Source organism: Pseudogymnoascus destructans (genome assembly GCF_001641265.1).
Source record: "Pseudogymnoascus destructans isolate 20631-21 unplaced genomic scaffold scaffold_12, whole genome shotgun sequence".
NCBI classification, from domain to species: Eukaryota; Fungi; Ascomycota; class Leotiomycetes; order Thelebolales; family Thelebolaceae; genus Pseudogymnoascus; species Pseudogymnoascus destructans.
Window position 1 is genome coordinate 707,000 of NW_020167531.1, and position 25,540 is coordinate 732,539.

General features: G+C 45.1%; 2 protein-coding genes across 2 annotated transcripts; one reads left to right on the forward strand and one right to left on the reverse strand.

Moving 5' to 3' along the window:
• Positions 1 to 11,959: 11,959 nt before the first annotated feature.
• On the reverse strand, positions 11,960 to 12,754 carry VC83_06530 (uncharacterized protein; the record flags this gene model as incomplete). The annotated part of the gene is made up of 2 exons (XM_024470127.1): positions 11,960 to 12,450; positions 12,646 to 12,754. The coding sequence occupies 2 exons, from the start codon at positions 12,752 to 12,754 to the stop codon at positions 11,960 to 11,962; spliced, it is 600 nt and encodes a 199-aa protein (XP_024323601.1).
• Positions 12,755 to 24,428: 11,674 nt separating this feature from the next.
• On the forward strand, positions 24,429 to 25,270 carry VC83_06531 (uncharacterized protein; the record flags this gene model as incomplete). The annotated part of the gene is made up of 2 exons (XM_024470128.1): positions 24,429 to 24,737; positions 24,796 to 25,270. 2 exons carry the CDS (start codon positions 24,429 to 24,431, stop codon positions 25,165 to 25,167), a joined length of 681 nt encoding a protein of 226 aa, XP_024323665.1. The 3' UTR covers positions 25,168 to 25,270.
• Between the last annotated feature and the right edge of the window lie 270 nt (positions 25,271 to 25,540).

Consider the following 25,540-nt stretch of genomic DNA (forward strand, 5'->3'; position numbering starts at 1 on the left):
TCATCCGGTGGATAGTTCTTCCAAGCTGCCTTGTAGAAAAGCTTCTTTCAATAACTTTTGAGTCGAGGATTTCGTCCACTTCCCACTCCTCTTCGCCATTGACAATGACTGGAGGCTCTGGCTCCTGTTACTGCCCTTTGATTGCATCATTCGAGTCGAGTCTTAATAGATTGGCATGAAAGACTGGATGAATCTTCATGCTGTTTGGAAGTTTGAGCCGATATGCAACTTGCCCAATTCGCTATAGAATTTCAAAAGGTCCCACTTGCTTGTGGTCTAGTTTCTTTGATGGCCTCCGTGTCTTTATATTTCGAGTTCAAAGCCATACTCTGTCTCCCGCTTGATATTGTGGTGCAGGTTTCCTTTTCTTGTTTGTGAAATGTTCCATTTTGTAATGGTGGGTGCACCAGATATGAGAATCTAGCCACCCAAGGAAGGGATGAATTTACTAAGACAACACACTGTCTTAGGAAACAGAGCCAAAGGGTTGTAGCTTAGACTATTCCACAATGCAGCAATCAGGTGTATGATGTGGTGAAGTGGTTTAGACAAGTTGCAACAAATGTTGAGTCTGAGAACTCAGGGGTAAGTCAGAGGTTAGCACCTCACTGACTTTTTCAAAAAACAGAGAATAACAAGATCAATGCTTGGAAGCTTGGAAAAGACGTAGAAGTATGTGCTAGTCGATTTACTGTATTGCCTGCTTGCCCTTTCTTAAGGAAAGGGCAATCCTATTTATGCCAAAGGAGTGTAGTTCTCTCATTTTCCATGACTTTCCATGACTAACCAGGCTTGGTAAATGTATTAGAAATCAAGTGCGACCCACAACTAGCTTGCTAATCATGTAGTGAACGTAAGAGAATCCCATAGAACCATCTCTTGGGTTCCTAGCCTATAGGAAGTGAAAAGGAGGTCCAAGGTCAGAGTACCTATAGACAAATTATGTCATAACTTAACCAATCTTGTGGGTAACTAAGGAGCGATGACGTGTCATGAATCATAGAGGGTTGTAGAAGCTTCTAGAGCTATCGTTCATGTTCCTAGGCCTCTAGTTGGTAGAGATATGCCATGTGGTAGTATTGGCCCACCCCCTTAAGGAGGAGATTTTCTTAATAACTTGTTCAATGAGTGTCCAAATGATATGCCGTGATGTATGTAGCATAAACAGATGTAGTAGAAGAGTTTGCAGCAATCGTTGAGTAGTATTGCTTCTGTTGTTGGTGTGATAAGCCAAGATATGTATGGTGACTTGTAGGTTTGAGGAGGAGATTTCTAAGTTTGCTCTTGAGTTTGATAGCAAACTGAGTGCAACGAATGTCAGTATGACACATTTTTGCTTGCGAGAGCGCAATTTCATCCTGCAGAAACTCCCAAACCTTTGCCATGGTCTGAGCTATGTTCTTGTGCTCTTGTTTGGCTTTATGATATGCTTGCTGCTCTGTATCAAAGCTCATTCTTGGATCATAGCCCTTGTTCGCAAAAAACGCGCTTGTCTTGGTTGCAAACTGTTGGCAGCAAACTCCGCCATGCACAAGTATGAAACCCAAATGTCTTGAAGATAGTTCACATGAGCTCACAAGTACCGTTCGAGCTCTGCATTGAACCGCTCAGTCTGTCCATCTGTTTCTGGTTGGAAGGCAGTTGAAAGTTTGGTCGAAATTTTCAAATTTTGCAGAGCAAACTCCAGACTTCTGCAATGAACTGAGGACCTCTGTCTCATATTATCGAGTTCGGTAGACTGTGGTGCTTCCATACATGTCGAAGTAAGAGCTGTGCTGTAGCTTCTGCAGTAGTCCCTTCTTGTCCAGCGAAACATGGAATGAAATGTCTTTCTTTCGTCAACCTGCATGCAGCAACCAAGATAGCATTGTTCCCTTCACAGAGTGGTAATTCTGTCACGAAATCCATTGATATATCCATCCATGGTCGACTGTCAATAGGGATTGGTTGTAGAAGTCCATTGTAGGCATCTTGAGATGGTTTCGATCTTCGACAACTATGGCAGTTTTTGACATATCGAATTATTGTTTTGTCCATGTTTGGCCAGTAATAGTGCTGTTTCATGACTCGCAGCATCTTTCTAGCTCCTGGGTGTCCCATAGAAGGTTGTTCATGAACTTCTCTGAACAAGTCCACCTGAATGGTTTCTGGCACCCAAACTCGATTTTGATATTCTAGCATGCCGTTTTTGAGTTCCCAATAAGCCAATGCAACCTCTTTGCTTGATCGATCACCATTCTCAAGCTTCTGTAGTGTATCCTTGCAGAATTTGTCTTCCAGTTGAGACTTTTAGATTTTCTCAAGAATTGTCATTTCTCTGACATGAGTTTCCACTGGAGCTAGCTGAGCTGTTTGGCCTTGTTCTTCGAGTTTCTGAATGTCTAGATGTAGCCTCAAAGGTGGTAGTAACACCTGAAGCTGTTGCTTTTGTCGCTCATCCTCAACATTGCCTTCTTGTTACGCTAATTACTAGTGCTATGGCTGCGCTTATGGCTGCAACCTCACGTGATGGATAACATTGGATATTATGTTATCCATGTTATCCACGGCAATCCACGGAATGTCATGTGATGGATAACATTGGATATCATGGATATTATGTTATCCATGTTATCCACGGATATCCCTTTGGCACAACGCCACTATATAAGTAGATAGTATTTCCTTAGATAGGAGCTTTGTGCTCAACTTAATATAGTATTCTTTACAATACTGTAACGTGTTACTTGGAAAGCCTTTGTGTTTAATCCCCTGCCTCCTTTGTCAAGTCAACCTTACGCAAGAAACCTCTGTGTCTTCTATTGTTTAGAAGTCAGCGTTACACTTTGAGCACCACTTCTACTAGGTACCAGCTTACACACAAAGCAACATGGCTGGAGACGATACTGGATCAAACATTGGATTGAAGGGGAAGGTTGCTACTGAACCTACCATCAAATCCCCACTGGCTCACCCTTCGGACAAGTTGAATATTACATTCCCAGACACCTTTTATGGGGATCGCAAGAAGCTTAAGAGCTTCTTGATCCAGACGGAGCTATGGATGGCGTTTAATGCCAAACACTTCAACAAAGAAGTGGAACAGATCCTATGGGCTGTGCCACTCTTTCGAGGACCAGCCTCAGAATGGATCTCCAACTACCTCGCCAACTACATGAACCATCGAACACCAGACGAAAAATGCAACACCTCAACTAGCCAAGGAACAAAGGAAATTTTTGTATCCTGGAACGGATTCCTCAAAACGCTCAAGGTAAACTTCAGAGACATCAATGAATGACGAAATGCAGTCCGGGCACTCCAGGCTCTCAAGCAGAGAGGATCAGCAGTTGCATACACCGCTGAGTTTCAACAGCATGCAACTCTCACCAACTGGGGAGAAGAGGCTATCTGTGACCAATTCTACGCAGGTCTGAAAGACCATGTGAAGGATGAAATCTCAAGGTCTGACAAACCAGATGACCTTAGAGAGATGATTGAATTGGCTCAGAAGATCGACAATCGTCACTACGAATGGCAACTTGAGAAGAAAGGGGGACAACCTAGTCAACACTGGACTCAGAAGAGAAGAGAAGAGTCATTGGCCCCAACCTATGGAACTCTTTCAAGCCTAATGGCAAACCCCACAATCCCAACAAGGAGCGACAGTTCCAAGAATGGCTCTGCTTCAACTGCAATAAGCCTGGACACATAGCGCAAAACTGCAGACAGTCAAAGAAAGGGAATGGAGGACGAAAGTATGGCAAACAGCTTAATGCTACTTGGCAAGGTCAAGGCGGGTGCAAGGCCCCGCGAGGACAGCCATGTGCCACGTTGAAGGGAAAAGAGAACTGGTATTATGTCATACTGACATTCGTTGCACTCAGTTTGCTATCAAACTCAAGAACAAACTTAGAAATCTCCTCCTCAAACCTACAAGTCACTATACATATTTTGGCTTGTCACACCAACAACAAGAGCAATACTACTCAACGATTGCTACAACCCTCTATGATTCATTACACGTCATTGCTCCTTAGTTACTGGGCCGATATGACCACATAGCATATCTCTACAACCCTCTATGATTCATTACATGACATCACTCCTTAGTTACTGGGCTAATACTACACATGACATATCTCTATCAACTAGAGGCCTAGGAACATGAACGATAGCTCCACAAGCTTCTACAACCGTCTATGATTCATTACATGTCATCGCTCCTTAGTTACCTACAAGATTGATTAAGTTATGACATAATCTGTCTATAGGGGTACTCTGACCTTGGACCTCCTTTCACTTCCTATAGGCTAGGAACCTAGGAGATGGTTCTATGGGATTCTCTTACGTCGACTACAGTTACCAAGCCTGGTTAGTCATGGAAAGTCTTGGAAAATGAGAGAACTACACTCCTTTAGCATAAATAGGATTGCCCTTTCCTTAAGAAAGGGCAAGCAGACAATACAGTAAATCGACTATCACATACTTCCACGTCTTTTCCAAGCTTCCAAGCATTGATCTTGTTACTCCTTGTTTCTGAAAAGTCAGTGAGGTGCTAACCTCTGACTTATCCCTGAGTTCTCAGACTCAACATTTGTTACAACTTGTCTAAACCACTCCACTATATCATACACCTGATTGCTGCGTTGTGGAATAGTCTAAGCTACGACCCTTTGGCTCTTTTTCCTAAGACAGTGTGTTGTCTTAGTAAAATCATCCCTTCCTTGGGTGGCTAGATTCTCACATCTGGTGCACCCACCATTACATATTACTACTCAGGATCTTGAGGAATTCCACTTGTCAAACAGAGAAGACAAGAACGACCACAAGGAGCTCACTAGTTCTCAAAAGCATCGGTTACAAGCATTTGAGAAGACAGCAAGTAAGACTCTCTTCAAGGAACAACTGCCACGAGCAGTAAGAACCTTCAAGGAAGCCATGCTTCAGGAGACGGTCGATCAAAGAATTCTTGTGCCCAAGCCACCAATGAGCTGGCAGGACACTACACAATACTGGGAGGTTGCACGTCGCACAGTAAGGTGCCGACCAGAATACCCTCACCAGCAGGAAAGCATCCCAAGAGAAGAAAGGGGAACACGATTGTTAGAAGCACACGAACGCCTACACCGTGAAGCAGAAAGAAGAAGAGAAAGGATACCAGTTCTATGACCATTAGAATATGGTGAACATGATGGATTTTCCTCAGACGGTTATTCCTCAGACAATTCAAAAAACTAGGAGTCCTCGGCAGTAGGCCACTGGCGAGCGACACAAAGAGGCCTAGTACAAACCAGCTATGCGCCACAACGGGCGGCGTGCAGCTATACGTGGTTGCTAAGATACAACAGCAACACCTCCGAGCTATGATAGACTCAGGAGCAACGGGCAACTTTATGACAAAGAAAGTAGCAGACACACACGGTTTCAGGACACAACTGAAGACCGACCCATACCCATTAATGGTTGTAGATGGAGAGCCCATCTCAACCAACAACGGAATGGTGACCCAGGAGACGGTCCCATTAGAAATGGTCATGCTACGTGGACACAAGGAAACGATACAGTTTGATATCGTGCACATGGACAATCATGCATGTATACTTGGTGTACCATGGCTCAAGAAACACAACCCCCAGATAGACTGGCGGAATGAAAAAGTTGTGATGAGCCAGTGTGCGTGTGAACAACGAACAGACACAACGCAGAAGGAGAAAACCTCCAAAGACCGGAAGGAGTTATGTGCGACCACCGAGTCTGATGACCTAGCCCAGGCATCCTCACTGAAGCAAATACCAGTGGAGTATAAGGAATACGAGCAGTTATTCCGGGAAGGCCCTAATGAAGAGGCGCTTCCTAAGCACCAACCATGGGATCATGAGATACCTATCATGGAAGGAAAAAGTCCACCGTTCAGACCAATATATCAGATGTCAGAAGCAGAGCTGGACGTACTGAAGGAATACATTGACGAGAACCTCACGAAACGGTTCATTAGACCATCGACATCACCAGCAGGAAGTCCAATACTATTTGTGCCAAAGAAGGACAAGAAGCTAAGACTCTGCGTGGACTATCGAGGAACGAATAATGTCACTATCAAAGATAGATATGCTTTACCTTTGATAAACGAACTACACGACCAGTTCCAGGAAGCCAAGATATTTACCAAGCTGGACCTCAGAGGCGCCTATAACCTGATTCTAATCAAGGAAGGGGATGAGTGGAAAACAGCATTCCGCACCCGCTATGGCTTGTTCAAATACTTGGTTATGCCCTTTGGTCTAACAAATGCACCAGCATCCATGCAGAGGCTCATGAATGCAGCTCTCCATGAATACTTGGATATGTTTGTTATCATCTATCTAGATGATATCTTAGTCTACTCAGGAGACCCAACGGAACATATTGGTCATATTTGGAAGGTATTACAGAAGTTAAAGGAGCATCGGTTACTCCTCAAGCCAGAAAAATGTGAATTCCACAAGGATCAAGTAGAGTTCTTAGGCTACATTGTCAGAACGCATGGCATCAAAATGGACCAAGCAAAGGTCACGGCAGTGTTGGAATGGCCAACACCAACCACGGTCAAAGAAGTACAAGCCTTCTTAGGCTTCGCCAACTTCTACCGGAGGTTTATTATGGGATATTCCAAGGTAGCTCAACCACTTACAGAGCTTACAAGGAAAGATCTTACATTCGAATGGACAAGCAAGGCAGAGGCTGCTTTTCAGGAACTTAAGACGAAGTTCACAGAAGCACCTATCCTAGTCACATTCGACCCTGCAAAGAGGATTGTCCTCGAAACGGACTCCTCTGACTTCGCGATTGGAGCCTGTACAAAGACGAGAAGCTTAAGCCAGTTGCATATTACTCTAGAAAACTGTCACCCGCAGAGCTCAACTACGACATCCATGACAAGGAGCTGATAGCTATTGTCGTTGCTTTTGAGCAATGGCGAGTATATCTTGAAGGATTGACCTACCCAGTACAGGTATGGACGGATCATAAGAATGTCATATACTTCACCACAACCAAGGTTTCAAACCGCAGACAAGTCCGATGGGCAGAGACACTCGCAGCCTACAAATTCACGATTACATATCGCAAGGGCTCTGAGAACGCCAGAGCCGATGCTCTTAGCAGAAGGACCGACTACATCGGCCCTAAAGAGGAAAGACCTAGAGCCATATTGAAGAATACAGACGCAGGAATGCAATACAACGAGTTGCTAGCCACGATTGCCACTGTGGAGAACTCGGAGTTGGAAGAAAGACTCAAGAAAGCTTATGCAACAGACGAATGTGCAAAGCGAGTCTTAATAAAAACTGAAGGCGACTTCGCCATCGATGAACAAGGATTGATCCGATTCAAAGGATTAGTGTATGTCCCAAACAAAATGAGACGCCCGCTAGTGCAAGAACAACACTCGCTACCAGCACACGGCCATCAGGGAGTAACACGCACCTTTGAACGAATCACCCGACACTACTACTTCCCAGGTATGAGGAAGCAGGTGGAAACGGTAGTAAGAGAGTGCAACATTTGCAGCAAATCAAAATCCAATAGGCACTTGCCATATGGACAGCTCAAGTCGACACCAGTACCAAAGGGAGCGTGGAAATCTATAGTTTTGGACTTCATCGTCAAGCTATCACCCTCTCAGGACCCGTTAACAGGAGTAGTATTTGACGCTATCCTGGTTATTACGGAAAGACTCACAAAATATGGAATATTTGTGCCATATTTAGAAGCTAGTGATGGTGAAGCACTCACATACACCTTCCTTCGAGTCATATTAGCCGATCACGGATTACCGGAAGAAATCATCTCAGACAGAGACAAGCTTTTTAATTTTTAATTTTGGAAATCTTTAATGGCACTTTTGGGAACAAATCATAAGCTATCAACAGCTTTCCATCCCCAAACAGATGGTCAAACAGAAATACTGAATCAAACCCTTGAACAATACCTACGGAGTTATGTCAACCACCAACAAGACAATTGTGACTTCACATCTCTTCGACTTTCACCCTTCGGACCATAGCTATGATTGACTCTGGAGCTACTGGTAACTTTATGAGTAAGGACTTTGCTTCCTTAAAGAACATCCGACTGCTTCGGAAAGCAGTACCTCAACAACTATTTTTAATAGATGGAACACCCATCTCTTCGGGCTTCATTAGCCACACCACTTCGACTTTAGACACTCAGATTCGAGCTTCGACACTTCGCAACTCTGCAACCCATTCAGAAAAACTTGCCTTCAACATAATTCCCATGACATACCCCATTATATTAGGGATGCCATGGCTTCGGAAACATGCCCCAGTTATAGACTGGGAGAACTTCGACTTAAAATTAGATTCAGAATACTGCAAGGAAAACTGCTTCGCAAAATCAATTTCGAGTTCACCTTCGAGTTCTAGGGCTATCAACATTGCCAAAGTCTCTGCTTTGGAATTTGAAAAAGCTTATAACTCCCATGACATTCAAGCATGTTTTGCTATATACATCTCAGACACCTTGACTTCAGAATCCTCAGCTCTAGATATGGCTCAGGATGAAATTTCAGGCATTGCTATGCCACTTCGAGAACCTTTGGGCATGGCTATGCCACTTCGAGAACCTTTGGGCATGGCTATGCCACTTCGAGAACCTTCGGGCATTGACATGCCACTTCGAGAATCTCAGAACACCATAAACGGTAGTTTGTATAAAGATTGTACTCAAACTTTGACTTCAGACACAGTGATGTCAACTTCGGACACTATGCTGTCAACTTTGGACACTATGCTGTCACCTTCAGACACTATGCTGTCACCTTCGGAACACAGTGCTCTAGCCTCAGCTGAGGGAGCAAATACTGGTTCACCTTCAACTTCGAGTAAAGACATGAATATAGATATTCCCAAAGTCTACCTTCGGTACTTCGACCTATTTGATGAGCAAAAGGCTAAGAAGCTGCCAGCTCATAAACCCTATGACCATGAAATACCTTTAGCAGAAAACACCATGCCACCATTTGGACCAATCTATGGTCTTTCAGAACCTGAACTTCGAGTACTTTGAGAATATATTAATGAGAACCTTCTAAGTGGTTTCATTCGACCTTCGACTAGCCCAGCTGGGGCACCCATCTTGTTTGTGAAGAAGAAAGATGGTTCACTTCGACTTTGTGTAGACTACAGAGGCTTGAATGCTATTACTGTAAAGAACAGATATGCTTTACCTCTAATTGGGGAACTTCTCGATCGGCTTCGGACAGCTAAGATATTTACAAAACTCGATCTTCGAGGAGCTTATAACCTCCTTCGAATTACTTCTGGAGATGAATGGAAAACTGCATTCAGAACTCGGTATGGGCACTTCGAATACCAAGTCATGCCCTTCGGTCTTGTCAATGCACCTGCTTCATTTCAGGCTCTAGTCAATGATGTGCTTCGACCTTACTTGGACATCTCTGTGGTTGTCTACTTAGATGACATTCTGGTCTTTTCAGATTCCGAAGCTCAGCATAAGAATCATGTATGCCAGGTGCTAGATGCTCTAGCTAAGGCAAGCTTGTATGTTAAGCTTGAAAAGTGTGAATTCCACACCACTTCAACAGATTTCTTGGGTTTTGTCATATCAGCAGATGGCATCTCAATGGACAAGTCTAAAACAGACTCCATTGCTTCATGGCCTCAACCTTCGAGTGTTAAGGAAATTCAATCCTTCCTAGGATTAGCCAACTTCTACAGAAGATTTATTCATGACTTCTCAGGACTTGCTTCGGGACTTCACCTCTTGCTTCGGAAGAATGAGCCCTTCAAGTGGACATCACTTCAAGAGGACTCATTCAACAATTTAAAAGCTTCGTTCAAACTCAGACAAGTACTTCGACACTTTGACCCAGACCAACCTGCATTTTTGGAAACAGATTCCTCAGACAGAGCAATAGCTGGAATCCTATTGCAGAAGAATGGGAAAGGAAAACTTCAACCTGTTGCCTTCTTCTCTAGAAGTTTACAGCCTGCTGAGAGAAATTATGAAATCTTTGATAAGGAGATGCTTGCAATTGTTGCTTCGCTTCGAGAATGGAGACCCTACCTCGAAGGTGCGAACCACCGAATTACCATCTTCACAGACCACAGCAACTTGACAACATTTACAACTTCGAAAAAGTTAAACCCTAGGCAAGCTAGGTGGTCAGAACTACTCAGTTCTTATGATTTTGTTATTAAGCATGTGTCTGGTACTTCGAATGCTCGAGCCGATGCTCTGTCTCGAAGATCAGACTATATGGCTTCAGAACCTTCGACCCTATCCCCACCTCTACTAAAGCCTCAGCAAATGGTTGCTTCGACATCAGTAGGAGGTGAACCCACTCTCGAGGACCAGATTCGGTCTGCTTCAACCCATGATGTGTTTGCTAGAAACACAATCACTTCGCTTCGAGCCTTAGATTCCAGTAAACCTGCACAGCTTCGCTCATACTCGCTATCTTCAACAAACCTACTATTATGCAATGGATTATTATACATACCACAAGACAAACCCCTTCGACTTCGGATCATAAGACTACATCATGATCATCCAGCCTCTGGACATTTTGGCTTCGCAAAGACCTTCGCTTCAATAACTCGAGTTTATTATTGGCCTAAGCTTCGGCAATACCTCGAAGACTATATTCGAAGTTGCATACAGTGCAACTTGAATAAGCCTGCAAGACATAAACCTTATGGACAACTTCAATCACTACCTGTGCCACTAAGACCATGGACTTCGATTTCAGTAGACTTAATTGTCAAACTACCCCCTTCGACATCTTCGCTTTATGGGAAAACCTTTGACTCCATCATTGTATTTGTGGACAGGTTTTCAAAAATGGCACACTTTGTTCCTTGCAATGAATCTATGGATGCTATGCAATTCGCTCGAATCTTCTTCGAATTCATATTTAAGCTTCATGGCTTACCTTTTGATATAGTCTCAGATAGAGGTTCGCTTTTCACTTCGGCTTTCTTCAGAGAACTTGCAAAGCTGCTCCAGATAATACAGAAACTCTCTACTGCATTCCATCCCCAGACTGATGGTCAGACTGAGATACTCAATTCGATCCTTGAACAATACCTTCGGATGTATGTTAATTACCCTCAGAATAACTGGGCAGACCTTCTGTGCTTTGCAGAATTTGCCTACAATGATTCGACTTCAGCTGCTACTAGAGAAACACCCTTCTTCGTTAATTCAGGCTACAACCCCCTTTGGATCACTTCGAGTTTGACTTTAGAGAGAAGTCCTGCTGCTTCAGAACATCACCTCTTTCTTCAAAGTCTACACAAGTACCTCAAAACTGAGTTGCTTAGAGCTCAAGACTCTCAGGCATCTGCCTTTAATAGGAGGGTGCTGGCTTCGCCTGTCTTCGAAACTGGAGACTCTGTATACTTGCTTCGAAAGCATATTAAGACAACTCGACCTTCGAATAAACTAGACCACAAGAAACTTGGGCCCTTCAAGATCCTACAAGTAATCCCAAAGAATGCATACAAGCTAGAGCTGCCTTCGACTATGAACATACACAATGTGTTCCATGTCTCACTCCTTGAGAAAGTTCATCCTAATTCGATTCGACCTTCGGTTCAAGAACCTTCACCTGTAGAGGTAGAAGGAGAACATCAATGGGAAGTCGAAGCTATCCGAAGACATAAAGGAACTGGAAATCGAACTAGATACCTTGTTAAATTGGGTTTTCAGAACTAGAAAACACCTGGGAACCTGCTTCGAACTTCGAACATGCACAAGACCTTTTACAGAGTTACAAGTCACAACATTCAATTGCATAAAAAATTGTTGTTTGGTTCAGAGAACCCCCAAGAGGGTTCCCCTTTAATTTTTTGATTTTCTAGTGTTTTTGGGTTTTATATTTTATAAAGCATAACTCCAAACTCCCTCGACCTTCGTACTTCGACCTTCGACTCACTCCTATGACATCTGTTCATGCAGTGTTATGCAACCTATTCAGAAGCCCTTGGAGCTTCTTGAACTTAATTGGAATATCAGTTTTGACCTCCTTGAGTTCCTCAACTACAGCCTTGACCTCCTTGAGTTTCTCTCCCAACCTGCTCTCAAGCACCTCCACTCTTTGGAGTGCTTCGATGAGATTCGAATTATCAGCACTTCTAGCCTTTGCTTGTTCCAGCTGGAAGATGAATCCACCCTTAGTCCTCTTAGTTGTGGAAGCTTCAGAGGGTGTGTCTTCAGAAATCGCTCGCTTCGGTCTTCGGGCCACTAACATCACCTCAACTGGAGCAGCTCCAGCTGGCCCAATATCTTCATCCCCAACCTTGTTCCCTTCATCTTCAATCTCCTCTTCGACCTCTTCATCTTCGACCTCTTCGACTTCATCTTCAGCACCCTCATCTTCAACTCCTTCAACTTCACCTTCGATTTCTTCATCCTCACTCTCTTCGACTCGATATAAGGACCCTGCTACCCTCTTTAGTTCCTATGTCTCCTTTGCCTTCACTTCATTCCCCTTTGCCTCCTTTGCCTCCTTTGCCTCCTTCGCCTCCTTCGAAATAGTGAAAGAACAGGAATGAGCTTGTTTGATACACCAAGCACACTTCAATGATGTATGGCCAGACCAAGTGATGCAATCACTCGTCTTTGGCCTCGCTTTACATTGGTCACACTTCGGATCTTGGGCTTCACCATATTTGGTAATCTTCTCAAAGTTTTCCAACCTCAGCTCCTTCGGCGTCTTCGAAACGGCCTTCAACGCTTCAGCCATGTTGGTTGTTCAATATAAAAGCTTGTGGAAATTTGATAAATTCAGTTCGGTACTTCAAAATATTAAAAAGGAAAAAGTGGCTGGGGGCCATCCTTATAATCGGGGGGGGAAGCGGTTTGCGCCACGTCGAAGCGAGAGGAAGCGGTTTGCGCCACCTCAAAATTGCAACCACAAGTACCTAGCCATAGTAATTTGTATGTAAAGGTACTTAAAAATTCAATTCTACGAAATTATCACTTCTTCATTCCCACTCTCACTCTCACTCCCACTCCAACGCCCACTCCCACGCCCACCCTCACTCGCACTCTCATATTCGCTCCCAGAATCAGCTTCTGGGTCAGTAATTGGGTCCTGCAACTCCAGAGGAATTGGGAAGCCCGATTGGGTGAGCTGAGCCACGCTTTTCTTCGGCGCTCCTGTTTCCGGGCTTCAATTCCTGCCCGGCGGAGCTGCTTCTGGGCTCGCTTTGCAGCCTGGCTCAGCTTCCGGGCTTTGGCCGTAGCGAGCTTCTGGGCTCGGTTTGCGGCCTGGCTTAGCTTCCGGGCTTCGGCCGCAGCGAGCTTCTGGGCCTGAAGCTCGGCTTTCTGCTTCTGAAGCTCGTGGGCTTCAGAAGCCCGGAGCTCACCTCCACACTGGAGTCGGCCCCGAGCCCGCTTCGTCTTCGAGCTCTTAACCTGCTGGCGAATAGCCCGTAGGTCGAGCTCCTGGAGCTGGCCGGCAGCTAGAACCTGGGAGGCCCCAGTAACCCAGTTACTGTAGCTCTGCCGCGAGGGGCTACTAAAGGCCTCTGGAAGCCGGTCTTTCCAGCATTGTAGGCCCTGTTCTACACCCTGGAACGTAGTGGGTATAGGGGTAATAGGGCATGGTAGGGTAGGTGTTGTAGGCTCTATAGGCGTAGGCGTAGGCTGCGAGTACGTACGCAGCTTCTCAAGGGCTGTATTACAGCTTATGGGCCAGATTCCAGCTTTCCGGAACGCTGATTGTATGGTGGCCTCCTTAAAAGTCTGCTCCCGCATATGTGGGAGATCCCTCATAAATAGGGGTAGGTTGTAGGTAATATCCACCTCTCGTATGGCACGGAGTACGGATTGCCTATGCCAGTGCTTATAAGGCTGGAATATTCCCACGTCTAATGGCTGTAAAATGTGTGTAAGGTGGCTGGGAAACGCCCATACGATGATGTGATATTTAGTAGCCATAATGATAAAATCAGGGCTCATATGGCTCACATGAGAATCGAGTAGTAGAACCTTAGGATTTCCCGGGTCGTGTGGAGCTGTAAGCTCTATGAAGTGCTGTGGCCACTGTATAGCAAGCTGGCTATTAGAATAGCCAGTCTCCGAGAGTAGTATCAGCTCATTCCCATCAAGGTTTTGAGGGTACCACGCCTCCATATGAATTTTACCCGGTACAACAAGTACAGGTGCAATCTTCTGTCCAACTGCAGATACTAGATATACGATTCTCAGGGCTTGGAGTGTAGAGCTGCTTTACAGCTCGGGGGACCATAACTCTCTCACCTCCTGGAATTCCGATCCTAAGACCAGTTTCGTCCATATTTGTCATAGTGACATTCGTTGCACTCAGTTTGCTATCAAACTCAAGAGCAAACTTGAAAATCTCCTCCTCAAACCTACAAGTCACTATACATATTTTGGCTTATCACACCAACAACAAGAGCAATACTACTCAACAATTGCTACAACCATCTATGATTCATTACACGTCATCGCTCCTTAGTTACTGGGCCGATATTACCACATAGCATATCTCTACAACCCTCTATGATTCATTACATGACATCACTCATACTACCACATGACATATCTCTACCAACTAGAGGCCTAGGAGCATGAACGATAGCTCTAAAAGCTCCTACGAACCTCTATGATTCATTACATGTCATCGCTCTTTAGTTACCCACAAGATTGGTTAAGTTATTACATAATTTGTCTATGACATAATTTGTCTATGACATAATTTGTCTATGACATAATTTGTCTATGACATAATTTGTCTATGACATAATTTGTCTATAAGGGGTACTCTGACCTTGGACCTCCTTTTACTTCCTATAGGCTACGAACCTAAGAGATGGTTCTATGGGATTCTCTTATGTCGACTACAGTTACCAAGCCTGGTAAGTCATGGAAAGTCTTGGAAAATGAGAGAACTACTCCTTTAGCATAAATTGGATTGCCCTTTCCTTAAGAAAGGGCAAGCAGACAATACAGTAAATCGACTATCACATACTTCCACGTCTTTTCCAAGCTTCCAAGCATTCATCTTGTTTGTTACTCCTTGTTTCTGAAAAGTCAGTGAGGTGTTAACCTCTTGACTTACCCCTGAGTTCCCAGACTCAACATTTGTTGCAACTTGTCTGAACCACTTCACTACATCACACACCTGATTGCTGCGTTGTGGAATAGTCTAAGTTACAACCCTTTTGCTCTGTTTCCTAAGACAGTGTGTTGTCTTAGTAAATTCATCCCTTCCTTGGGTGGCTAGATTCTCACATCTGGTGCACCCACCATTACAACAGGGCACCCAGCTCACAGTAATAGCATATGAGAGTGTGAGTCGGAGGCTAAACGGATGCTATCCTATAGGTCTACTATAAAGGATACAAAAAAGATGAAGGGGGAACCCCGTGAGTCAATTCCCTTAAGTACCCGAAACCCATCTGACTCGGTTAGCCCACCCAAATGATCACACGTGACCAGGGGGAACCTCGTGAGTCAATTCCCTCAAGTACCCGAAACCCATCTGACTCGGTTAGCCCGCCCAAATGATCACACGTGACCCGCAGCTACTCAGAGTCTGCTCCTTAGAGTGCGAGACGAGTAGAGATCCTTACACTTACCGCAAGTGCCACAATGTCGTGCTCTTGGTTTCCCTCCCTTTTGACCCCCGCCCTCCACACGCAAATCACGTTGCACCTGCTCATCCACATCCTTTTGAGCTAAAACATTATGTGCATCCTTTACAGTAAATGCGCCCCCTTAGCGGATACGGCCCTTTTTAGCCCGACGGAGTTGCTAAGGACTTCATTTGCACACGAAGTGTGTGCACTTCAGCAGACAAAAGGGTCACTTTGTGAGCTAACAGTTCTATACCCTTCGCTAGCGCAGCAACTGTTTGAAAAATTGGTGTTGGAGAGCTACCTTGATGACATGCAATACAACTCCTAACAAGAGTTGTTTGCGAAAGAGCATCAGTGGGGTTGCGAGGGGTCTGCAAAACCCAAGGATCTGCATCACGAGAGTGTTGGGGTATGCAACCTGACATCTAGCTTTGAGATAACTGCTTGAGGATGAAAGGGCACTAATCCAATTCCACGGAATCCAGCCTTTGCATTTTGGGTTGTAAAGGTCTCTAAATATGCTTCTTTAAAGGCTCTGAAGAACTCGACCTTGGTGATATGGTTGATGTGAGCCTTAACATATGTCTCAATCTGCTGACCATATGTGTGCTTTAAGACACTAAAACACCCCACGTCAAGTGGTTGAGTTAAGTGTGAAGAGTGAGCAGGTAATCCAGGGCTTTGCAATACTCTTGGAATTCAGCAGATTCATGACTTTCGTGCCCATCAAGTACTAACATGTGATATGTCCCTTTTGTTCGACTAGCAGTATGCTTCTTGAAGTGTTGAATCCAGTCGAGACCAGTCTCATTATCCGTCCATCCATTATTAGTAGGTTTGATCACCCAGCTGTCTGGAAGGTTGCTTTCTGTGTACCAACTTGCGAGGTGGCATTTCCCTTGAATGACCAAAAACGGAGGGAGATTCCAACCCTCACTATTAATGCACGCAATAGCTGTAGCCCATTCTCGATTTCCTGGTTGGACAACTTTGCCTCTGCCATGCCGGTCTGCATGCGTAACAATCATTGCTGGACAAATTATGCCCATCATAAAGCCCGTTTCATCAAAGTTGTAGAAATAGCAGTCTTGGATGCCATATTTTGCCTTCATATTCTCCACTAGCTCACGATCTTCGCACAATGCCCTTTAAAAATCATAAATGCGATTAAAACACATCTTAAGTTCTGGTTGTCGTTTGACAAATTGATGAGCCCAGAGCTGTCTGACGCGTCTTCCTCCCCATGATGTTAGAATGAGATTTGCCATATCTTCCACACCAGCTATCCGAGGCGCAAACCCCCTCGCATTTAAATCAAGTATATATCGAACAATGACTTCCTCTTCTGTTTTAGTCAAATTGTGATTTGCTGGCTGGCGCTCATGGATAGTAGAATGACCATTCATTCTGTCACTAAGCGTAGAACGTGGCACATTGTAAAGTTTTGCAGCAGTGCGAAGAGTAATTTTTCTGGATGATTGAATAGCTTCCATAGCTAAAATAATTTGTGCTTCTTGGGTTTGTACTGACATCATCAAATGTGAAGATAACGCGTGTTGGAGTTGAAAGGTAGAAGGGTCACAAAAAGTGTCCGGGGTCATGATATGTCCGGGGTCATGATAAACCACGTTATTCATGATTATGTAATATTATGATTATTTGTGCTAACCCTGTGCATACAATATATCTGTCACCTAAGAGAAATTTGATATATTAACATCTATGATAAATTACATAACTTGGTGTACAGGGATCTTGTTAATATAGGGATCTTGTTTATTTTTCTAGCTGCTTTACACACAATCGAGTATTTCTAACTACAATGACCTCCAATTCACATTCTAAGCTACTAGAGTCACTAAGAACCTCTTCTTCTTCTTCCTTGTTAACTTCCTTAATTGGCCTTTTACGTAGTCATCTACATGGTCGCTTTGCGACTAGCTTCTCTTCTGCTTCCTAGGCAATTTTTAACACATTAGCTATCCTAAACACAAATTCACCTTATAAATTAACCCTCTTGCCCTTTTTATGAGTACTCTATTGCTATAGTATTGCCTTGTGCTTACTAATCTCCATTCTAAGCACAATTAGCTTAGCATTCTGTCTTTTAAGTAGCTTAGTGTAACACTACTTCCTATCTAATAGGATGCATAGAGGTTTCTTGCATAAGGTTGACTTAACAGAGGACGCAGGGGATTAAACACAAAGGCTTTCTAAGTAACATGTTATAGTATTGTAAAGAATACTATATTAAGTTGAGCACGAACCTCCTATCTAAGGGAATACTATCTATTGTGCCTATTAAGTACTAACATGCGATATGTCCCTTTTGTTTGACTAGCAGTATGCTTGTTGAAGTGTTGAATCTAGTCGAGACCAGTCTTGTTATCTGTCCATCCATTATTAGTAGGTTTGATCACCTAGCTGTCTAGAAGGTTGCTTTCTGTGTACTAATTACAACATTTTCTTCTGCCCATCGTTTGGGCAGAGACGAAGGCTCGATCGGTTGGCGTCTCGCTTTTGCTGCGCTCGGTGTTGCTGTCGAGCGCTCATTCCCACCGCTGCGAGGTTGTTGTCGCTGGGCGTTTTTTTTTTTTTTTATACCACCAGGAAGTTGTCACCTCAGCTTCCTGTCATCGACATTGCTGTCGTTGTGCCTGTAGCGGGCAACGCGCGCTCATTCTTGCCGCCACGATGTTGTTATTGCTCAGCGTTTCCTTATTGCCAGGAAGTTGTCACCGCAGCTTCCTGTCGTCGATATCGTTGTCGTCGTGTCTGTAGCGGGTGATGCCTATGGCAAGCGGCTTTCGCCTGGGCGACAAATGGCCCCGTCTAATAGATGGGCGGCGTTAGGATCAGTGTCCTCTTCCGCTTGCGGGGGAGACGGGGATCTGGGTATTTTTACGCCTTTTGGCACCAGGTATCCCCTGATGCATCGTGAGAATGCCGGGAGCGGTAACGGCCTCGTAAGCACATCCGCAAGCATATCCTGGGTTCCGACATATGAGACCCGCGCCTTATTAAAGGCGATCAATTGACGTATGTAATGGTAACGTACGTCAATATGCTTGGTGCGTCGGTGCGCCATTGGGTCTTCGGCGATGGCGATACACGCCTGACTATCGCCGAATAGCTGTACGGCGCCCCCCTTTCCGAGGAGTTCCCCCCGGTTAATTTCCCGTAATAGTGACCGAAGCCATTGCCCTTGCTTGCTGGCCTCGCTGAGTGCGATATATTCGGCCTCGGTTGTGGACGTTGCCACGCACCACTGCTTTGCTGATGTCCAGCTCACCGGCCCCCTATTCAACATGAATAGGTGTCCTGATACTGATTGACGATCCGATTGATCGCCCGCGTAGTCTGCATCACTATAACCTCGTAACTCTGGTGGTTGACCACCGTCCGTGCTTCCGAACGCAAGCCGTAATTTCCGGGTTCCATTGACGTAGCGTAAGACGTGTAGAACCCCATTCCAGTTACGGACTGTTGGGGCTGCGCAACTCTGACTGAATTGCCCCCAGACGTATGCCAAGTCTGGTCTAGTGCAAATCGCCATCCAGGCGATGCATCCGATTCCTTGTTGGTAGAGGTGTTGGTCGGCTTCTGGTTCGCTACCGTCGCCTTTTAGGAGTGCCGTGCGATCGTTCGCTGGCGTTGATAGTGGTGTGGCCTTTTCGAGGCCAAACCTTTGGAGGACCTTGTCGATATACACTTCCTGATCCAGATACAGTATTCGATTCTTCCTGTCCCTTGTAACTTTGATACCGAGTATTACACAGACGTCCCCAAGGTCCTTGATCTTCCAGCGCTTTCCGATTCGCCGTACTACATCCTCGATGCCCCTGGGTCTTTGCTTAGTATTAGCATGTCATCAACGTATAATCCGACTAGTAGCCTCTTATCCTCCGTTGTGAAGATGCTTGGGTCACTAAACAGTGGTTTTAACCCGAGCTCGCTAAGTCCTTTGCAGGCCTCGATGTACCACTCTCGCCCTTTTAGTCCGTAAAGTGATTTTCGTAGTCGTAGTACTGATCCGTCTGGACAGTTCAAGCCCTGGGGTGGTTTCATATACACTTCGGCGTGTAAGTCTGATCGAGGATATGCGCTAACGACATCGATTTGCCTAATCTCCAGGTCCTCGTAGGCGCCAATCGCTAGCAATAACCGTAGTGACTCTGCCCGGATTGTCGGTGAGAAGGTCTCTAGGTAATCATCACCAGAGACTTGATTAAAACCCTGGGCTACAGTCGTGCCTTGAAACGAACGATGAGTCCTGTCGGCGTGTATTTGACGTTAAATACCCAGCGGCAGCCTAGGGCTCTCCTTCTAGGTGGGAGTTTGAGAGTTCCCACGTTCCAAGGGACTGAAGCTGCGTCAGCTCTTCTTGTGCGGCGAGTGTCCAGTCCGCTCCATTTACTTTATCATTAATGGCTTCTTGATAACTGTTTGGTATTGGTATCCTGTCGAGTGTTGTGTACAGTGCCTGTTCGTACCGGGTCGTTGGACGCCTCGCCCTGCCGCTTCGTCGAGTGGTGGGTTCACTAACAGTGTCTTCGTCATTGTAGGCTGCCCTGGCTTCGGCGAGTAGTTGGTCCATCGCATCGTCGTTAAGTCCTGCTTCCAGTTCGATGGCTGATTCCTGGTCGTCAGTGACGGCCTCACTCCTCTCAGTGCCCTCTAGCGCTGGTGCGCCAGCAATCAGTCTAGCCGTTGGTCGTCCAGTACTGTTGTCACTGGTGACTCCACCACTGGCCTGTTCTAATGATAATTGTGGTGGTGATCATGTCATAATTACCTGATTAGGACTAGTGTGTGGGGTGACTGTGGGGGCGGCTGCAGGGGCGGTTGCGCTAGCCAAAGGTACGTCACTACCACGTGGTAATCCCCCCCTATCACCACCACTAAATCCATCGCAAGCATCGTATAGCTCCCCTATTAGGACCGTATCTTGGGTGGCGACAGGTACAGTACTGCCTGTAGTATTACCATCGTCTCTCCTAGGCTGGCTTGCCTCATTGGGTCGAATCTGTTGTAATATACAGGGGCTACAGTAAGCGACCACACGTAGAACCACGAAAAAACTCTGCCCTTGCAGCTTGGAGCCTCTTAGTTAGTCAGAATTGAATACATCGAATTTACTCAACAGTTATGAGCCCGGAGCAACTCCAAGTCGCTAAATTGATCAATATATACAATCACAGAGCCTAGGTACACCCTAGACACCATCATAAATGGCAACAGTAAATAGGGTAGGGGTGGTCCTTACATCTCCCAAAGACTGGGATGAATGGATCGAGACGATAAAAACAACATCAATGAAAGCTGGAGTATGGAGGTATATTGACCCGAACAATATTAATCCGCCTATTCTGGAGCCACCTACTCGTCCTGCCCCTAGCTCTGTGTGCGCCGCAGCACAGGCAGGCCAAGGGTTTGCAACATCTTCATCTTCGCAGCAAGCACCTGCAGGTGTGGCAACAAGAGGGCGATCCTCTACACAGCAACCTCAGCAGTCTGTCGAAGACCAACAACAACTTTCCTCACAACTGATGCCAATCACATATGCGAGTTTGACTGAAGATCAAAAAGAAGAACTTCGGAACCTAAAAGACGATTACCAACATGATCGTAAGATGTGGGAGAAACAAGAGGAAGCCGTCCAAGGCATACGCGCAAAAATACAAGAGTCAATCAAACGGGACTTCCTCCCATATACATATGGCTGTGATTCAGCACATGCGATGCTTGTGAATCTGAAAACACGCTTCGCACCTACCGACCGTGGTAGAATTGAAGAATGGAAGAGTGAATGGGGAACATTGCAAAAGATACCAAAGGGGTCAACGTCGATGATTGGCTTCTCCAGTGGGAAACAATTTTTGAAGTTGGTCGCAAGCTACAAGTTGCCGAAGTCATTGGACATACACCTATCTTTGACTTTTTAGGTGCAATCTCTTCCTCGTCACCACCATTTGTCAGTATCTGGGATATGAGACTCATCGACGAGTCAACGACATATTCTCTCACTCAAGTAATCACTGAGTATAGAGCTTACTGTCGGCAAACACAATTCCGACAGAAACCTCGGGGGGAGCATGGAGTCTTCGCAACAATGGATAATAGTGGAGAAAGTAGTGACAAGTCTTTGCAGCAACAGACAGCAATGACAATGAACCTGCAACACTACAAGGCCACATAAATAGAAATACTTCTGCTAGACAATTTCCGTGTGGATCAAAACACAAATGGAGAGATTGTTATTATATTGTTGAATCAAAAAGACACAGTGGATGGAAACCTAAAAAAGAAACTGAGATGAAAGTGCGGAACTACATTGCAGAAAGACCATCTTCCCAGTCTATAATTTCCAACTAGTTGAGCGAGAATGGATCAGGGGACAACAGTCTGCAAGACAGTACAACAAACCCCACGGCATTCACAGCCGTGTTCCCAGCATTTCAAGTGTCATAAAAGCCATCATCAACTTATGAGCTTGCGCAAAGTACAATCCTTGATTCTGGAGCCACGGTGCACGTCTGCAATGACCGTGCAAAATTCCACAAATTCAAAAAGTGTGATAGTGAAACATATCTCCTCGCAGGAGATCAACAGGTGATAATTGAAGGATTTGGTTCTGTGAACATTGATGTTCAAAATAGCAATGGTCAACCAATAACTATCGCTCTTGAGGAAACAGCCCTTGTCTCCACTTTCCATACATCAGTCGCATCACTGCGCCGATTCATCAAGAAAGGCGTGCACTGGAACACGAAGACTGAATGCCTCACATACAGAGGCAAAATATTCTGCAAAACTCCGATGATACACAATCAATGGGTTTTAGAATACAAAAAGCATAAGGTTGTACTAGACATTGAGAAGGTATTTCAAACCTCATTTGAACCAAGATGTGCCTTAAAAGGGACTGCAAAATAGTGGCACAACCGCATGGGTCACTTAAATCAAAATGCAGTGTACAAACTGCAAGAACACACACGAGGGGTAGAGGTGACAGACATGGACTACGACACAAACTGTGAAACATGCAAGCTGTCGAATGCAACCAAAATCATCTCTCGAAGACCAATCCCACGGTCAACAATACCATATGAGAAGGTACACCTCGATCTCATCCAAATGCATGAATCATATGAAGGCTATGTGTATAGCATGCACTTTCTTTGCGACTGCTGTCGCATGAATCATCCATACCTGCTGAAGAACAAGCGCCAGGAAACACTTATGCAAACAATTAAAGATTTTGCAGCCTACGTCAAAAGACCATGGAATTGTGAAATAAAGATCTTTAAGTTGGATGGTGAGGCAGGACTCGGAAAAGAATGGGAAAACTGGGTCGCAGACGAAGGATACGAAGTACAAGTTTCACCACCGCACACAGCAGAGCCAAATGGAGGCATCAAAAGATCTGGTCGCACAATAATTACCCGCTCTTGTGCATTAAAAGAAACAGCAAACCTTCCGATGGAGCTCTGGTCAGAGATGTTCAAAACTGCTGGGTACCTCATCAATCGATCACCCACAGCAGTGCTCAACTACGAAACCCCATATGGACCATTATTAAAGCTCCTTAATATTCAAACAGAGAACGTTAAGCCTCTGTTGTCACATGTTCACATTTACGGGTGTCGAGCATATGTTATCCAAAACCGCCCAAAATTGGACAGACTTGAGAAGAGTGCACGAATTGGTTATTTGGTAGGATACAACTCTACGAACATTTTTCGCATCTGGGTACCGACCCTCAAAAAGGTAATAGTAACAAGAGATGTTACTTTCGATGAAAATAGGATGTTTGATCCACTGTACACTCCTGTCGCAACACCAGCTGAAATCCAGCAAGCGGTAGAAGTCATCGAACACCAATTGATTTTCGCACTCAATTCTCGATATTCGCGATATTGACCTTCTGACCTTTAATTATCTACTTATCCAACTCTATTATGCCTCGAAAACACATGATTACACTCGAACAGCGCCGTGCCCTTCGACATTAGGCACACAAACAGCACCCGAAACCCTCCTAGAAAGCCTGCATCAACTGGTTTCTTCACGAATTCAATCATAGGCTCAGTCAATCGACAATATCAGATATCCTTAGTAACCGCTTTAAACATCTTGACAACTCGACCGACAACAACTAGACAACGAAATCGAACTGGCCAATGGCCTCAACTTGAACAAATTCTCTACGACTTTTAGCGACGAATTGATAGCCGTGGTGGCTTTGTGTCACGATGCTCTCCAAGCCAATCACCTCAGCTTGGCATTTCAATATAATGATATTTTCACTTTTACGATATTTACACGTGTCACCAATTGTATCGACTTAACGGGAGTTGACTGTAATGCGGCCTTGTCGGAGCCTTACTCTTGCTTACTCTTGGCAAAGGTCAGCTGTTGGCGGCGCAGCGCAATCTTAACTGCGGCTAATATTGGGTTGTAGCGCTATAGGGGCCGCCAAGTCTAAACTATTCCCACAATACCAAAAAATGCGAATCCACAATCCACACCCATGTGTGTGTATGGCCCTTTATTTGTCCATCAACGCTAACTGGTGCTGCCACCGCTGTATTAGGTGTCAAAGCATGCGGAAATAGGTCCGGCGATACCGAAATAGGAAGGAATGCAAGGTTCACAATCCTCAGCCAAGACTTCAGCCAATGCTTCAGTAGGCTGAGGGCATAAATGTAAGATTAGTTCTCCCTCTATATAAGAAGCAAGTGCCTCGAGGTGCGATTGATCACCAAAAATATCTTCCAACCCAATCAATCCCGCTCTATAAACTCCAGAATGGCCTTCTCTCTCGCCGGAGCAAACGTTCCCGCCCTTAGTGGCGACTGGTTCAACCCCGGACTCACTCCACGTATGACGGGGAAGGATCAAACGCCAGCGCCATTCCCTGTCCTTAACGTCAGGAACAATTCGGCCACACCAACCGCACGAGGAAATACTGTGAACTTGTTTATCGACTCAGAATCCGAGGAAATTGAATTTGCTGCATCCATCATTACTGCCTGCGTGGACCATACCGTATACGCAATTCAATGCACCAAGGCGCCGGCGAGTATTGGCACTAATTGTGGCCCCGATGGTCAGGAAGTAAGCTTCAATTCCCTTCCCATATTAACGAGTCTTAACAAGTACTAACTTCATCTAGATTTTGACTATAACTGAGGGGTCGGCTGTTTATCAGTGGGATTATACCGCAACAACTAGAACCATGGGCTACGACGTAACTGCCTCGCTCGTCGAATCATGTTCCCTTGCTGGTACAACCGCGGCTACTTGCGTTGGAACCGCTGGAGGGGAGGCCGCTGGTACAAAGACGTCTAAAACCGCAGTTGTAACGATAGCCAGCCCTACTTACTACCGCTTCGATGTCGAGATAACAGGGGGCGCCGACAAGACCAAGAACCCATCACCTACCTGCGGTGCTAAGGGCGCAGCTACGAGTCTCAACGCCAAGACGATGGCGATTTGGGCGTTGACTGGTACCTTTGGCGTGGCTAGCCTTCTCTCGATGCTATAGTCAAGTTGGAGGACTGTAATCACTTTATTTTGGAAGTTATATACAAATAGACGATATCTCATACTAATACTAGGCATTTTTGGAGTTGGAAAGGACGACGACGTACACTATACGTCAGTAGAGTTAAGATAATAAATACTCTTGTTTATAAGAAACGTGACTTGCAATGATCCAGTAAACGGTGGTTGTCGAAACTATGTGATTCGGTAGGAGTTTAAAATGAAGGAAACAATATCTGTGGTTGAGGCCATTCCTACAACCAACCTTGTCGACCATCACGTCGCAACCAGAGTCTCACTTCTGGAAAACAAACCACAGGCCCCTAAGCACTTGTACGGGCGAATAGTTTGTGGGGTTCTAAAATGGCTGTTCG